Below are 17,097 nucleotides of genomic sequence, written 5' to 3'. Positions count from 1 at the left end.
TTGATACTGTTGCTGTGCTGTACTGAAGGTTAAAGGTGGCTGGGAAGACTGGCACTTCTTTCTTAAAAAGATTAAGTTGAGGATGTGTTTTTCATCCAAGCAGAGCTGTCAGACAGGAAGAAATGTGTGATGAGACTGTGGAGTCATAGATAGATATGGATCGAGAAAAGAGGGCCGAGAACTGAGCCCTGTGGCAAACAGTTGGAGAAGCAGTGAGAGTTAGAATCCTGCTCCTGCCAATATGCCTTGGCGGTTAATTCAGATAATAAGACCTGAGAAGTAAATGATTACAACTTAAACCATATGTAAAATTTTAAATTAGTGAGTAATTTGATGTAAGGTCTTAGCTGCCGGGTGAAGATCTCATACAGTAGAACTTGCTTTGTGCATGCAGGTCCTCTCCCAGCTGAATGTTTGTTAGATAGTTAGGTATCTAAATAACATCTGTTAATCTGACACGCCTAGGCTAAGCCTCTACATTGATTTTGTCAAACATTTTGAGAATCATTTGGCTTTGATGATTGTTCATTTTAGTCAGAGAGTCACTGTGAGACCAGCCAGGAGGATCTGAATGATTGTAACCGGTGCAGCCACACACGAGTAGACAAGCAGCAGTGTTTATTTAGATGAAGCAATACAAAGTTGTCACCCCCTCAAATTATGTTTTTTTTTTTGTATTTTTAAGAACACAAACAATATTTTGAAAGTCACACAAGACCTAGATATAAGTGAATGTAAGTTAAATATGATGAATATACGTGGTCAAAAAAGATTTGATAACATAACAAATCAAAAGGAGAAAACTGACTGAGTGCAGAAGGTGTTTGACTGTGGCTTGTTACGGTTAAAGCAATCAGGAGATCTGCTATCAAAAATGATTAAAGAAAAGCAAACAGCAGCCGTGAATAAGTCATAAATCTACTTCTCAGCGGGGAGATGCTTTATAACGTTCACAATGTTCTCCAGTCAGATGATCAGCACAGGTCAGAATGTACTCGACTTTCAAGGTGCCATGCGAATGCCGCATGGTCAGTGTGTATGACCCTTGAATTGGGTTGTGTTCACCACTGAACAGGAGGTCGTCATCCCAACCACTGTCCTCATCCCAGACCTCGAACTTTAGCAAGCCATGTGTGTCCACCTCCATTAACAAAAAGAGAAAAAAAATTTATTTCTATACTTTCCCCTTAACCTCTTAAATGTTGAATTGGAGTCTACAAGTGGGTCTAATCAAATTTCATTACAGACAAATACGATTTTAATAGGGACACAATTGAAGCTGGTCAGCTGCCACTGAGCTAACATGTCTCACTCACATCTTTTAATTTCCACAGTTAAAATGTGCAAACTTTTGCACCAATATAATTTTTCATTATTTTTCATTATTTTACCATTTTTATTTTACCAATAGCGTTTATTAAGGTTTGCCCAACATGGAATTTTCATGGAAAGGGATGCCAACCCTAATCTGACAATAATGCACATTGAAGTGGTACAAATCTTCATCATCAGAAGCAACAAAAATATTCAAGGAGTGTATAAAGAAATTTTATATTAAAATATTGACAATTATATTAGTGCAAAAGTTTGCACACCCTACGACAGATTAATCAAAATTAACTAATTAATTTCTGATGAAGGAAGATTTCTAATAGCTTAATGTGAATTAAACTGAATCAAACTTTTTCACTCAACAATTTACTGACCATGCCCAGATCATATTTAGTGTTCCAGTAGGGATCGTCTGCTATGATCATCCTTGTCCTGCGGTAAATGGAACCAAACCACATCTTAACAAACCTGTGAATGAGAAAAAATAAGATCAGGTAATCCATTCATGTTTTTGTTTGATATTAAAGGGGGTCAACACATTACAATCAAATCTTTAACAAAAACTCTTTGACTGATCTGACTGCACTGAATCACTGAATCTTTATCATTGACTGAACAATCTGTAACATTAAAACTAGGATTTAAAAAATTTCATGTTCAAGCATTTGAAAATGATGGTTTTTATAAATATTTGCTACATTCTTTTCAGTATTATAAACAAGTCTCTTCAAAACTTTGAAATGTGCTTTGCAAACATCCAACGCAAAACCTTTCAGGAATTCAATTCCCTTTTTGCAGCAAATCAAAAAAATGTGCTTATTAAAAATAATGCATTGGATATAGACTGTATACCATATGTCCAGCTGTATTTTCAATTTTTATTGAGCATTAAAATAATAATAAAGTATAATTTAGCATTTGATGCAGCCTACACAGCTAACTGAGTCTCATTGAAGACTTCCACCTCTACAGAATTTGTCTTACTGAACTCACCCATCAGTGGGGTTATTGTAGTCTCCCCACAGTTTCTCCCCTCTGACGATGGTTACCACTAGTTTCCCCCTCCAGGCTTGTTGAGGACAGCAGTTGGAAGCCAGGTTAGGTGAGTACCATCCACAATATGGTTCAGATTGTGAATTAATCACAGCATTGCGTGCTATGTATAGCTCTATGGCGGCCTTCATCCCGTCCCTCTGTGTCGTCTTTGGCATCAGCTCATACATTGGTCTGAGGGAGTACCAGACGATAGCTGGTTGGTTCTTAAGAGTACTCAGCCATGTTTTGTAACCCTGTGAATCCTCATGAGTGAGTGAAAACTCCCCATGCCAGCCAGTACCTCCTTTCACCTTTGTGTAGTGTTGGTGGAGACCACCACTATACTGCATTTTAGTGTCCTGGTTTTGTAGTACTTTCTTGCAAGAATTTGGGAGACTAGAAACGGGTGTCTGCCCCAGGCCTAGACTGACACCATATGATAAGCAGGAGTGGACCTAGAAGACAGGAGGAAGTTATGTTGATCTTGGGTTAGTTTAGCATTTAAAGCATCTTTCTACTTGAAGCAGTGAAAAACATCAACTCTTCATAGTTAAGCAGTCACCCAACTGAACAATTGTGGACTGGAATGGTTTAAAAGAACTTCAGAAATTCAGACATTTGGAAAATCTTTACTATGGACCACTGAAGTTGTGCTATTGCTCAGAGCGTGGATTTAGACATGGGCGTCATGGGCAGCTGTCCAAAAATATTAGGAGTTGTATTATTTGTGGTACAGGTTTTCTATCACACAAAAAAAAACCAATGGGTGCCAAGACTTTAGTTTGTGATGTTCAGTGGGAAGCTGCCACCTGGGAAGGTCTCAGACTCATTAATTGGCTACGAACTAAACGAACTAAATTGCATTGGATAATAAATTAAAAATCTAACAATAAAAATAAATAATGACAACACACCAATATAGTTTTTAGTTTTCAGTACTTTTTAGGTCATCGTACAGTAATAGCAGTGTGAACACGGTGTGTTTGTATAAATATACTGTACACTTGGTCGACCGTGTACAGGAAAGTGTGATACATGTACCTCATCTGCGGACAGCCCGTTCAGTGTGGATAAACAGGTACGTGTAGCTGTGACTCTCCTGAGATGACCCCCAAGGAGGACCTAGAATGAAGATTATTAGTGAGACAGAAAATATGTGAAATACAATATGGTGTGTGTGTGTGTGTGTACTTTGTGAATGTACCTGGCGAATGTAGTGGGTGCCATAGGTATGTATGAAGTCATTGTACTGCTCCTTGGTGGTGGAGTTGTAGACTGTTGGCAGGTAGGACGAATCCTTTTTGAACTCGGCGCTGAGTGGTGGTTTGTTTGATACGCGGTAACTGGACACAAAGAGACTCGGTCGTACGCTGTCTTCACAAACTTAACTAGCAATTTGACCATTAGGTGATGAAGGAATCGTCACCTGTAATGTTTAACCATGGCATCATGTGAGCTGAAGGAGAAGCGGTCCTCTCTGGTCTTGGCTTTGGCAAATATATACAGCCCGGAACGTGTTCCCCCCAGACTCAGACCAGCAGACACAAACCTCTCCAAATTTAGGCCAATCTGAGAAAATAGAGACAGAAACGAAAGCTGACAACCTGCTTAAGGATAAACCATAAACCACTGTAAAATAAATCTTTATATAGCAACCGTTTTATTAGTCATACCTGTAGCCAATTTTTCTTTTAGCACTAAAGCATAAATTTTGGTCATTTTCTCAATCATTTTGTGCACCATAACTATACAGACTCTGAGACCAACATTTTATTTTCTCTGCTCCCATTTGGTTGCTTGGCCTGCAGTCTGGAAGCGTGACCTCCACTGTCCTCCAAAAATGACACATCAGCCAGACACACTGTGCCACAATTTGACACATTTCATCATTATAAACATCCTGATCAGAATAGGTTTTGTTCAAACTGAACTGTAACCTGAGATCTTGCTCATCTGCAGCTGATTGGACATGGCAGAAAGAAGACGTTTGGGATGAAGAAAGGTCATCAATAGGATATGTGTGTCTTGCTTGTGTGTTCTTAATACTTTTTGGACAACAGGGGAGGACTATGGCACAGACGAAAAAATCTAATCCAGATTGTAGTCATTGTAGACGTCTAACCAAACGTTAGTACTGTGAGAGCCATATGATTTAGTTGGTGGACCCAGAAATACACAGAACATGAACAAATATATTGTAAAAAGGGTTGTCACACACGTTCCCAGTTGGAGTCGAACACGTTCCCAGTTGGTGTTCGCCTCCGTCAGGGTTGCCCTTTGTCACCAATCCTGTTTGTGATTTTCATGGATAGGATTTTTAGGCACAGGCACACACACAGATGGGAGTGTCTGGTTTGCCCCCTTCGGTTGTTAATGAGTCACTCCCCCAATTGAAGGAGTTTAAGTAATTAAGTCTTGTTCATGAGTGAGGGTAAATTAGGTGCAGCATCAGCAGTAATGCGGACATTGTACAGAACCATTGAGGTGAAGAGGGAGCTAAGCTGCAAGGTGAAGCTCTCAGTTTAACAGTCAATCTATGTTCCAACCTGACATCACCTATAGTCATTAGCTTTGAGTTATGACCAAAAGAATACAAGCGGCCAAAATGGGTTTCCTGCGAAGGATAGTAGTGACATAGGGCAACATCCAAAGGGAGTAGATTCGCTGCTCCTTCGCGTTGAAAGGAGTCAGTTTAGGTGGTTCGGGCATTTAATAAGAATGCCTCCTGGTCACCTCTGGTTGGAGGTCTTCCAGGCATGCCCAGCTGGTAGGAGACCCCGTGCCAGACCCTGAATACATTGAGTGCCCTGAGTGATTATATATCTAATTTGGCCCAGGAATGCCTTGGAATCTGACTTCCTCGCAGAAGGGCTGAAAGACTTCCTGCACAGTCTTTCAGCCCAAAATCCAAAGACTCAAAGGTCCAAACACAAGTGTTAACATACAAACTGACAATATCTAGAATTCCGGTTTTCAGGTAATCTTAATAGCAATCCAAAATCCAGCTTACATCCAAATCCAAATCCTGTCCAGATGCCAAACCCAAGGTGGAGAGTTCACCTGCATGAGCAAAATCTGGAAACGAGACTGTGCTGGAAAACAGGTGAAATTAACGTCTAGAGAGTAACCTGCAGGTCAGCGGAAAATCTACAGGAAGTAGGGAGGCGGAAGTGAGGAAGTGAAGATTGAGGCAAGTAGAGAAGATTCTCCCATTGGGGCTCATAATAACAGGGTCCCAGAAATAACAGGCACAGGCTTTTTAAATTTCCACCTACATCAAAGGTCCCACTGTTTGTGTGGACTATAGATTTTTATTTAGTTGCCCATTTTGCAAAATGGAGTCCGTCTAAGTTTCATGATATCAATCTTCAAACTAACAGGCAGTTTTAGTGTTATTGAGTCTTTTCTCCATCACATCTGCTCTTTGCTCTTTACTTGTCAACTTTCCTATTTAGTTTCAGCCTCTTAACTGATTTCTATTATTTCAACTTATTTTTAGCTGTTTTTTATTTTCTTTTTTTCACTTTTTCTTGTTTTGCTTGACTTTTAAAAATGTTTAATGCTCGTTTAGAAGTTGCAGAGCTTTGATAAACGTCTGGCATCAACAGGTCCCCCACATAATTTCCCTGTAAATTGCATTTTGTAGTTGTGACATGTGTTCTTACCTTCCAATTGTGACCTTCATTTGACGTGAAAGTTTCAATCATTGAGCTGTGGACACAATAACAAAAGGAATAACAATAAACAGACATTTTTGTGTTTTTTCGCCCATTAAGTCTGTTATAATTTCAGTTGCATTAAAAACATCACAAATGAACAGAAAATAAAGATAAGAATTCTCAGCAGTAATGAATATGATAAATAAGGATAATTTAGGGTAGGGGTAAGATAGTAATAACAGTATTAAAGGTATATAAGAGACCCCAATAGAGAATGTGAAGTTGACATCACAATACATGTTGTCATGTTGTCTGCCTTTCCGTTGCCGTTGGAGACTGTGTTGAATTTCTGTCATGATTCTGAAAAGCATCACTCATCATTTAGGTGGAGTCCTGGGCAGCATGGTGGGGGAGTGGATAGTGCTGCTGCCTCACAGCTAAACGCTCCTTGGTTCGAATCTACCTGCCAGCTGCAGCCTTACTGTGTGTAGTTCGCATGTTCTGCCTGTGCTTGAGTGAGTTTTCTTCGGGTTACTCCAGGTTTTTCTCCCACAGTCCAGAGACATGCGTGTTAAGTTAAATCAGTGACTCTAAATTGTCCGTCGGTGTGAATGTGATTGTGGATGCATTGCATCCATATGGTCATGATTTCCCCTCTTCGGCTCCTGCCCATGAAATGTGAACAATTTAGAAAACTTAGCTAGACAAAAAGTTTGCAGTTCACCCATTCTAACCACTGTATCATGCAAGGGTAAACACAGTTTACAGATCACAAGATGACGCCTGCTTGCTGTAATGATTGGCCAGTCTTGAGGCACTGGAAAGAAATCTTAAAAATTGCTAGTATACATTATTCAGTCAATATAATTCTATATAATACAATACCTAATAGAGGTGTGTGCTGCGTTGAAGAATTCATCTTTGTACTGGTAAAATGCACGCCAGTCTAATGCAGAGAGTGGCAGCTGATAATGAAGGTAAAAATATCAATGTTACCATGGAAACCTTAAATATGCTCAACTATAAAGAAAAGTCTGTATTTATGTCGTGTTGCTTTAAATTACTTTCTGCAGCCTGTTCCCCTGAAGAATATTGGAGCAGAGGGTACAGGTGCCGTTTGGGGTGAGGTAAGTGTTCACATCGATAACGTAGGCGCCTTTGTGCTGCAGGGTGACCACGTCAAAGCCCTCCCCCACCAGGTTATGTCCTGGTACAAAGTCAGCAGACTCACATTGGAGTCGCTTCCCAATTCGACAGGAGAGAACAGGGGAGTGGTACCACAGAACCAGGAGGAGAGTGAGACAGAGATGGGGTGGGGTTGAAAAGGAGGGCATGGCTGGAATCAAAGGGGATATTTCAGAGAAATTATTAGAAAAGGAAAATCAGCGTGTGATCATTACATCAGTACGTTGCTATTAATGAGATAATCAGTTTTGCCTCATTTATGATGCACCTGAAGTTGTGCGTATTAAAACACGTTGCTCTACCTCTGCAGAAGCTTTAGCGCGTTTTTCTGCTGTGTGCGTCTCTCAGTCGAGATGAGCAGAGTGTCAGACCAGCCTGCAGGTAACAATAAACATGTTCACCAAATACACTAAATCAGTTTGACAATTATAACAGTTTTTCATAGAGACAATAAGCATCTCAGAAACAGCACAAACTATCTCCCATCACAGTTCAACAGCTGAATTAGTTTTGTTATTGTTTTTGAGATTCGCCTGAGGTGAAGACAGGAACAGCTGAATCAGATGGAGGCTTTATGAAGTTGCTCAACTCACTTCACTTTTTTCTCCTGTCATTCACGTGAACGCGATATCAAAGTAAAGCTTCAAAGAGTTTTTTTCAGCTGTTGTTCATCTGGACTCAAGATTAAACTTAGTGCATTTTGGAGGTTCAAGGTCAAAGTTCAGGGTCGCTGTGACGCAGAAGCATACAAACACAATATGGTGATTGAGTTACATATTATTAAACTATGTGATTTTTTTTTTCAGCTTTGATGCCTGCTTCATGCTGCATGTTTGTGAATTGTACCATGGAGCTAATCGCCTCTGATTCACAGCCTTCTTTTTCAGACGGGGCAAAAGTGTCGTACACACTGAGGCTGCAGAATAGAAATTGTTCTACTGTATATTTTTTTAATTTAAATGTTATCAAAAAGCAGTCAGACAAGACACTTATGGGGAAATACAGTACTGTAAAATGTGCCGTTTAGAAAGTGAAAGTATAAAGTGTCTGTCTTCTACAACAAGGACAATCATCAATCAAGATTATGAATCAGCCTTTTTTACGATGACCTGACCATCTCCTGACTGCAACATCCTTAAAAATCTGTGGGTAGATCTAAAAATATCTCAACAGGAAAAGTGACGGAAAATTCCTAAAACTCTCTGCTGGCTCCAAAAACACACTTTTCAGATTGTTATATTAAAATTTGAAGATACCCTGCGCAGTTGGTAATCACTTCATTTTACCTCCAAATCAACAAAGCATGTAATTTGGTCCTAAAAGCAGAGCTTTGAATTTGAGTGAGACCCTTTTTAACAGATTTTAAATGGCTCTCCTCCTTTAAAAGTGTGCCCTCCTGTGGCCCTCGCATTAAACTTCATTCTAGACCTGCCCCTGACAAGTTTTTGTCTCCCTTTTTGGGCCTGCAGACAAAATATACTAGGGTTAGATTAAACTCTTGGATCATCTTTGTGAGCCCTTTCCCGTTTTCTAAGTTGTTTCTTGGTAACAAGGGCACAGGAAATTCTGAGGCTTTGGGACTTCATTTTATTATAAATGTCGAGCTCAAACCGTACATGCGTAATTTACTAGCTCTTGTTTTTAAAAAATTGATCAGAAATTCCACTTCTCGGGACTCGTTGCTGGCCTGCACACGCTAACACTCACAGGGCAGTGGCACATTGTGCCCCACCCTCATCTGAGACAGATGCACATCTGCAAGTTAACTTACTGTCACCAAGTCAGCACACCAGCTTCTATAAGAACATCGAAACCATGTTTTTCAATAAGATATTAACGTTACTCAGTAGCTACATCTTAAATGAGTTTGTGGATCCTCATATTGACGCACCTGGCGCGTCTATATGAAAGATTTGTGTTGAAAGATTTGTACATGAAAGATTTGTGCTGTGCCTGTTGTAAACTGGGTGGCGCTGGTTTAACAACTTTATGTACTGACGATGCTTAATCCGTAACAATACATCAGCATTTGCAGTTGGTTAGATGATAAACATCTGCAAAAAAAATCTAAATCTAATTGTTAGGTAAAAGTACAATATTTCCCTCTGAATTGAAAAGTAACAAGTAAAAGTACTAAATTACAAGTACCTCAAAAGTGTACTGCCTAAATGCGCATAATTTTCTTTCCACCTCTGATTTTAGAAAGAAAAACGACGCATGGAAACTCGGATCATCCTCGAGCCTGAAAAAACCCAACTACACTACAGATGTGTTTATCTACAAGAAGAGAGATTTCTATTCAACGGTTTAAGAAGACTCTAGTTTACCTGAGTAGAAGTGATGACCTTGTGTGACAGATCAGATCTTGGCGCGTCGAGCATATCAGTCCAAAAACACGCGCTGCTGAGCTGCGCGCACAGCTGCCAAATGTGCCAATGTGAAGCAGAGGAGGAGTGTGATTAGTGTTAGATCCCAAAGCTCGGGAGCAGAATCTGGGGAAATTTAAATGTGCTCCCCTGTAGATTTCCCATCACCTTAATCTGAACCATTAACCTTCACGGAAACTGCCTGGATCTGAGCGTCTAGGTCGTAAACTTCATTTCCACGCTATTCTATTACATTACATTGTTGGAATATTCCTGGAAAATGTAAAATGCTTATTTTAAAGTTAAATGGTAAATGACCACTTATATACCGCTTTAAAAAGGCTTTACAATGTTGATTCCCATTCACTCACTCCCACCCACACACACACATGGTGGTGGCTGCCATGCAGGGTGCTCACCTGACCCACCAGGAGGAAATTTAGGGTTTTACCCAAGGACACTTTGACACGTAGCTGGGACCGGGAATCGAGCCACCACCCTGTGGTCAGTGGACAGCTGCCTTAGCAACTGATTTACAGCCGCCCCCATTATAGTTCCTGTTGGCTCACAGCTAGAAAGTCACTGGTTCAAATCCCTGAACGGCTGAGGCCTTTCTGTGTGATTTGCATGTTCTCCCTGTGCTTGTGTGCGTTTCCTCCCACAGTCCAAAGAATTGCACGTTAGGTTAACTGGTAACTCTAAAGTGTCCATAGGTGTAAATGTGAGTGTGAACAAGAGAAGACAAACATTTATTCGTCCCACAGTGGGGAAATTTTGGCTGTCAGTCTGTGTATGTCTCTCTGTGTTGGCCCTGATATACAGTAGACTGGCAGGTTGTCCAGGGTGGCGCCCGTGTCTGGCCAACTGACACCTGGGACAGGCAGTGGGCCTCCACGACCCAGAACAGGATAAGAAGTTATAGAAAATAAAGAAAAATAATGAATGTTCTCAAGTGTGTGTTAAAACAAAAAATAAGACAATTGTGTTTAGAAGACAGTGTCAATAGAAACAAAGAGCACACTTCCATTAAATGGATGAGGCAACTTCTTTATTTAAAACAAAAGGACCTCATGTTAACAGCTCCAATGCAAATGTTACACTCAAAGTACAAATATTTTGTTACTGTACATTTTTCACATATCTGTGCTTTACTTAAGTAGATTTAATTTTGGCTACTATGACACTACATCTAAGAGCAAATTTCTGAAATACATTTCTAATCTAAGTTGTGTTACATCTAGAGATCTGCATTCACTGCACAGGAGCACACACAGCTACAGCAAAAAACCCCAGACTGATTGTCTATTATTAGACATTAAGTCACTAAATTCCTGCTTGATTAGTCATAAAATAAGCAAAATGTATTTTTAAGTAATATTATATTTATTTAAGTATATTAAGTACATACATTGGAAAGGTTTAAGTTTATATAGATTAATTTGTTTAAGGGATACTTTGTATTGATTTTTCCTTAGAAAATATGAATATTACAATCACTTTGCATAAACACTTGTCAAAAGAGTTGTGAATGTCTACATGGTTTCAACACCCTCAGCTGGACTAAATTATTTAACAGTTTAACTTCTCAAGATTAAATGATTTAAAAAAAAACCTCCTCGAGATCAATAAGCTAAAATCATAGATTTAGAAAACAGAAAGAAAATTCTGTTTTCTCTATTTTTAAGGACATCACACACACACATCCTTTGACAACCTTTATATACAAGGTCACCCAAGAATTAGTATATCGCTCTGACTGTTTGGAGTTGGTTTGTATTGGTTACAATATTCACCAGTCAGATGATCGTCACAGGTCAGAGTGTAATTCACCTGTATGTGGCCTAATTCGCTCTCACAGGTAAATGTGCATGGCCCTTGAGTTGGCTTTGTGTCACATGACAGCAGAAGGTCGCTAGCACTCCACGTATCCTCATCCCAGACCTGGAGTTTCAGCACGTTGTGTGTGTCCACCTCCATTAACAAAAATCAAATTTCAATTTAAAATACTTTCCTTTTAACATCTCAAATGTTGTGTTTCAGACTGTGCGATCAATTGTTATTACAGACAAATATGATTCTAATAGGGACACAGCTGGTCAGCTGTCACTAGCCTGACATGTGTCACTCACATCTTGTTGATATTGTTATTGTTATTAATCGGATTTAACTGCATAGTTGAATTGCTGGTAGAAGCAAATATTGTCACCTGCATACAGGATGATTAGACTCTCTACATGCACACAAATCAAGTAGTTTGAGTGAACTGAGCCTTTTTTAAACTTTTAGACATCAGATGGTGGACGTGGTAACTGCAGCCGGGAGACTAAATAATGCTTTAGGTATTTGTATTGGGTTTTCTTTTGGGCTGACATGTACAGAGAAAACTGACCTTGCCCAGATCATACTTTGCATCCCATACGGGGTTGTCTGAGCTGATCATCCTTGTCTTGAAGCTATTGGAACCAAACGACAGCGTAACATACCTGTTGAATGAGAAAAAACAAGAGCAGCTAATCCCTTTTTGTTTGATATTAGAGGCATGAAGTTAGTTGGTGTGAAAGAAGAGGATGCAGAAGATAGGATTAGATGGAGGCAGATGATTCGCCGTTCAGGAAGTCAACACAATGGATCCAAAGCTCTTAAGAGCAGTAAACTTCACTCAAACAAATGTCCTTATTGAAAATAATTTGATACTTGATATAGTTTTTCCAAATAAATGAAATAAGTCCAGCTTTTTCTACTTTTAAGCATTAAAATGATCTAAAGCGTGAATTACTATATTATTCCCATAATAGGATGCAGTTTGTAATACAGTATATAGCTATGTGAATATTCCTGTAAGTCTAAACTCTACTGACTTGTCATGCAGCCTACACAGCAAGTTGCGTCTCATTAGAGAAATGAGTGAAATGATGGGAAGCATTTTTTGTTTTAAAGTCAAACCAGCGAGCAGAGAGACAAAGTGAGTAAATGTAGACAAAACAAGTACAAAGATAAGCAAAATTACCACTGTAAAATACTACTGAACTGAAGACTCAGTGAGTGTTGAATGTTGTGGCTAAATGAATGTACCAGACAGATCATCCATTTTTCAACTCACGCATCGGTGACACTTTCAACATCTCCGTACAGATCCCAGGCTTTGACGATGGTTACCACTAGTGTCCCTCTCCAGGCTTCTTGAGGACAGCAGTTGGGAGCGATGTTACGTTTGTAATCTGAACAATGTGGTTCAGTGGATTTAAGCACGGTGTTGTCTGACAGGTAGCCCTCTATAGCAACCTTCATCCCTTCCTTCTGTGCCTTGTTTGGTATGAGCTCATACAATGGACTAAGGTCGTACCGAACAACGGCTGGATGGTCCTTAAGGGTATTTTTCCAGTCTTTGTAGTGTTTGGAGTTATCTTCAGTGAGTGAAAAATCTCCATTCCAGCCAGTGCCTCCTGTCACGTCTGCGTAGTGTTGGTGAAGACCACCACTGTACAAGGTGGAAAGGTCCTGATTCTGTAGAACCCTGTTGCAAGGATGTCTGGAACTGGAGCTAACCAGCCCCAGCCCTAAACGGACACCATATGATAAGCAGAAGTGGACCTAGAGGACAGGAAGAAGTTATGCTGATCTATGGTTAGTAGCATTTAAAACATCTTTCTACTAGAAAGTGTTAATTTGCTTATACTGTTCGTCATGTTGCTCTCCACTCAATTAAAGGAAGCTGTGTCCTTTCTTAGGTTTGTTTTAATATTGTGGTTAAACCACTGACATAGTCGGCATTTAATTTAAATATTATGAACCTTCAACCAATGACAGCTGCAGCATAACAAAGTAGGAATACACAAGCGTAAACTCAGCTAAAACAGAACAAAAGAACTTTAATTAGGTAGCCTAGTTACCCATTATATACAGCCAAAGAAACAGCAGATGAGTTTGTGCACATGGTGTGTTTGTACGAATGTGCAGTTTGTTCAGCTAAGTGTGACACATATACCTGATGTGTAGAGAGCCCATTCAGTGTGGACAAACAGGTACGTGTAGCTGTGAGTCGCCTGAGTCGGCCTCCAAGTTCAACCTGAAATGAAGTGAAACATCGTTAAGGCAGAAAAATAAATGATTTTCTAAAAACTATTTGTGTGCGAGTTAACCTTTCGAATGTAGTGTGTGCCATAGGTTTGTATGAGCTTGTTGTACTGCTCCTGGGTGGAGGAGTTGTAGACATTTGGCAGCTCTTTTAAATCCTCTATGAACTCAGTGCTGAGTTGGAGTCTGACGGTAGACAGACGGTAACTAGACACAAAGAGACTTAAATTGTACATGGTCACAACAAACTGAACTGAAAATACAAGGGAGTCATGAAGGAATCTGTCACCTGTAATATTTGCAAACGAACTCATGCGTGCTGAAGGTGTAGCGGTCCTCTTTGGCCTTGTGTGCAGCAAAGTTGTACACCCTGGAAAGTGTTCCTCCCATACTAGCAATATTAAACTTCAAATCTAGGCCATTCTGACAAAATAGAAAGGAAACAAACCCTGACAAGCTGCTTAACGTTCAATCGTCAACCACTGTAAAGCAAATCTGATGAACTTATTTTAACACATCAGCAGCCTACCTGTTACTCTGTTAGCATTAAGCACATTAGACTCAAAATAATACTGAGTCACAGTGTTTAGGCAGCAAGAAGCTCAAAAAGCTGATCCGATTAGGTCTTTCTAAATCAGAATTCTGGCTAAAGGTCAGGTTTGTAAATATTTGGCCACTGTGTACATCACCACAACCCGACCCTAAATGTTTTTTTTTATTATCCAAAATAATATCGGGGATAAGGAGAACTTCAGTCATTTTAAAAGAAACAAAATAGAAAGATCGAAAGATGGGCAGACGGACGGACGGACAGACAGATAGACATGCAGGCAGACAGAGAGACACAGACAGGCAGACAGACAGATAGACAGATAGATAGATAGATAGATAGATAGATAGATAGATAGATAGATAGATATTAGATAGAGTATATATATTACTGACAATAAATTACTTATAATAAAGTACCTGCCAGTTGTTAGCTTCCTCTGAGGTGTAAGTGTCAATCAGTGAGCTGCAGACACAATTACAGAAAGAATCAGAATGAAAGGAACATTTCTGTTTAACCCCACGAGGTCTGTCATAATTTCTGTAACCCTGAAAACTTCCCAAATGAAATACAAATAACAATAGGAAAGACAATTCTCTGCTGTAATTCATGACAGTGTGTTGCAGCCACGGCTAGCAGCCAATATTTGCTAGCTATCTTGCCACAACAAGAAACTTTTCCAAGAAAATGGAAAATGTAAACATGCCTAACGTAAATAATGCAGTGAGGTATAATACAAATACCTAACAGAGGTGTGTTCTCTGTTGGAGATTCCAGAATTGCAATAGCTGAGTGGATGCCAGTCCACAACAGAGAGTGGCAGCTGAGAAGTAAGGTAGAAACATTAAATCAGTTTAACTGCTGCAGAATAAAAGTCTGCGTTTGTGTCTTGTTAATTAAAATTACTTTCTGCAACTTGTTGCCCAGATGACGGTTGGAGCAGAGAGTACAGGTGCCATTCGGGTCGAGGTAGGTGTTTACATTAATCACGTAGGCTCCTTTGTGCTGCAGGGCGACCACGTCGAAACCCTCCCCTATCAGGTTGTGCCCTGGTACAAAGTCAGCAGACTCACATTGGCTGCGACTCCCAATTTTACAGGGGAAAACAGGGGAGTGGTACGACAGAACCAGGAGGAGAGTGAGACAGAGATGGGGTGGGGTTGAAAAGAAGAGCATGGCTGGAATCAAGGGGGATATTTCAGAGAAAGAAATGTGAGTAGAAAAGGAAAATCAGCGTGTGATCATTACATCAGTACGTTGCTATTAATGAGATAATCAGTTTTGCCTCATTTATGATGCAGTGGAAGTTGTGCGTATTAAAACACGTCGCTCTACCTCTGCAGAAGCTTTAGCACGTTTTTCTGCTGTGTGTCTCTCAGTCGAGATGAGCAGAGTGTCAGACCAGCCTGCAGGTAACAATAAACATGTTCACCAAATACACTAAATCAGTTTGACAATTATAACAGTTATGATGGTCTTTTTCATAGAGACAATAAACATCTCAGAAACAGCACAAACCATCTCCCATCACTGCTGAATTAGCTTTGCTAGTATTTGAGATTCAGCTGAGCAAAGCTGATGCTGTTGTTGTCTGATAGAACATAGTGCCTCACCAAGTAACTGCTCATAACCTCATAAGTTTTGCCAATATATCAGTCTTGGTTCTTTAAATTAGAAAGAAGTTGCGTTTGCAAAGATGCTTAATCAACATGTTTCCAGCCACTTACAGAAGAAACTACCCCTGCAAAAATAGGGAGAGGAATGGATTCCAATTAATACCCACAAATTCAGGATATAACTGCAATCTGTGAAGGAAGTAAAAGTGGAAAGAGGATGGCCCTGACAGCCCCAGGTCTTCAACATCATCCAAAATCTCCATCTTATGCTGCATATGAGAGAGCTTAAAATATCTCAGCAGAAGTGATCTACACCAGTGAACGAGAAGCATTTTTTAATTTACTACAAATTTCTGAACACAATCTAGGCCTAATTTTTTTAAAGAATTCTTTTTTTAAAATTTGTTTTGATGCCGTTGATTACAACGATTTACTAGTCCAGGTTTGTTACCTTTGTGTGGAAACAAGCAACAAACAACAGCAGCAGGCAATGGTGGAGCTCACTTTAACAATTTTATGGTTAGTCCATACGGATACTGCGGCATTTAGGCTTATTAGTTGATTATAATGTGTGTTAGGAATTTACATCGGCAAAAAATAAACAGTAAAAATAGAGAGTAGTTAAATCTGTGAAGTGGATGTACAGAGTAAAAGGTACAATACTACACCACAGATACATTGATCTACTATGAAAAACAATTTCTACTTAACATACATTGAAGAAATATGTAAAACATAGTCTGTGTTTTACCTGTGTGGACCTTCGACTGATTAACTTGTGTGTGAGGGATCAGAGCTTGGTGCATCAAATGGATCAGTCCGAAAACAAAAGCACAGCTGCCAACATTGAAGGAGGAGGAGTTTTGTTGGTGCTGGATCCCAAAGCTCAGGATCTGGGGAAATTGAAATCTGCTTCCCTTCACTGTAACGGTCTAATCCTGGACATCAGGATTTAACATTTACCCATTTACCGTGTGTTTTACAGAGAGCCCATTTCCTATTTATTAAATTTATGAAGTTGATGGCATCGTCCTGTAAAAAGGTTTTACCATTTAAAGTGCAGTTCCAGTTCCTGTTACTGAAATCAGTCCTGGGCCAGTAATAGCACTTGTTCTTTGATTATAGATTATAGAATTGGAAGACAGATACATTGTCTCAAGTTGGCACAAAATCTAAGAGATTTAGAAACTGAAATCTTTGATTTTAAAAATGCACAGTTGGATTTGGGAATAACAACACTTCTATCCAGTGGATAGGGGCACGTTTTTGTGTACTTCCAA

The 17,097-nt window shown here is 39.7% G+C and overlaps 1 protein-coding gene across 1 annotated transcript; it reads right to left on the bottom strand.

Annotated features, from left to right (window-relative positions):
• Nucleotides 1–628: 628 nt before the first annotated feature.
• Nucleotides 629–16,951, bottom strand: LOC137124700 (uncharacterized). Its single transcript, XM_067499794.1, has 20 exons — nt 16,569–16,951; nt 15,537–15,607; nt 15,108–15,379; nt 14,945–15,024; nt 14,621–14,666; nt 13,941–14,074; nt 13,717–13,858; nt 13,563–13,643; nt 12,678–13,168; nt 11,967–12,060; nt 11,308–11,548; nt 7,091–7,362; nt 6,912–6,991; nt 6,033–6,078; nt 3,794–3,936; nt 3,572–3,710; nt 3,409–3,489; nt 2,326–2,822; nt 1,707–1,800; nt 629–1,141 (listed from the first exon to the last, which is right to left on the bottom strand). The coding sequence occupies exons 3-20, from the start codon at nt 15,375–15,377 to the stop codon at nt 926–928; spliced, it is 3,147 nt and encodes a 1,048-aa protein (XP_067355895.1). The 5' UTR covers nt 15,378–15,379; nt 15,537–15,607; nt 16,569–16,951; the 3' UTR covers nt 629–925.
• Nucleotides 16,952–17,097: the final 146 nt, after the last annotated feature.

The sequence above is a fragment of the Channa argus genome, chromosome 3 (genome assembly GCF_033026475.1).
Source record: "Channa argus isolate prfri chromosome 3, Channa argus male v1.0, whole genome shotgun sequence".
Taxonomy (NCBI): Eukaryota; Metazoa; Chordata; class Actinopteri; order Anabantiformes; family Channidae; genus Channa; species Channa argus.
The sequence above is the reverse complement of the archived record's forward strand: the minus strand, read 5'-3'. Positions and strand labels throughout refer to the sequence as shown.

Excerpts from the sequence above, each read along its gene's own strand:
- LOC137124700 (XM_067499794.1), bottom strand. The coding sequence starts at position 15,377 with ATGCTCTTCTTTTCAACCCCACCCCATCTCTGTCTCACTCTCCTCCTG. Across the intron at positions 15,025-15,107 it reads TGGGCAACAAGTTGCAGAAA|CTGCCACTCTCTGTTGTGGA; the intron begins GTAATTTTAATT and ends CTTACTTCTCAG. Across the intron at positions 3,490-3,571 it reads GCACCCACTACATTCGCCAG|GTCCTCCTTGGGGGTCATCT; the intron begins GTACATTCACAA and ends TCTTCATTCTAG.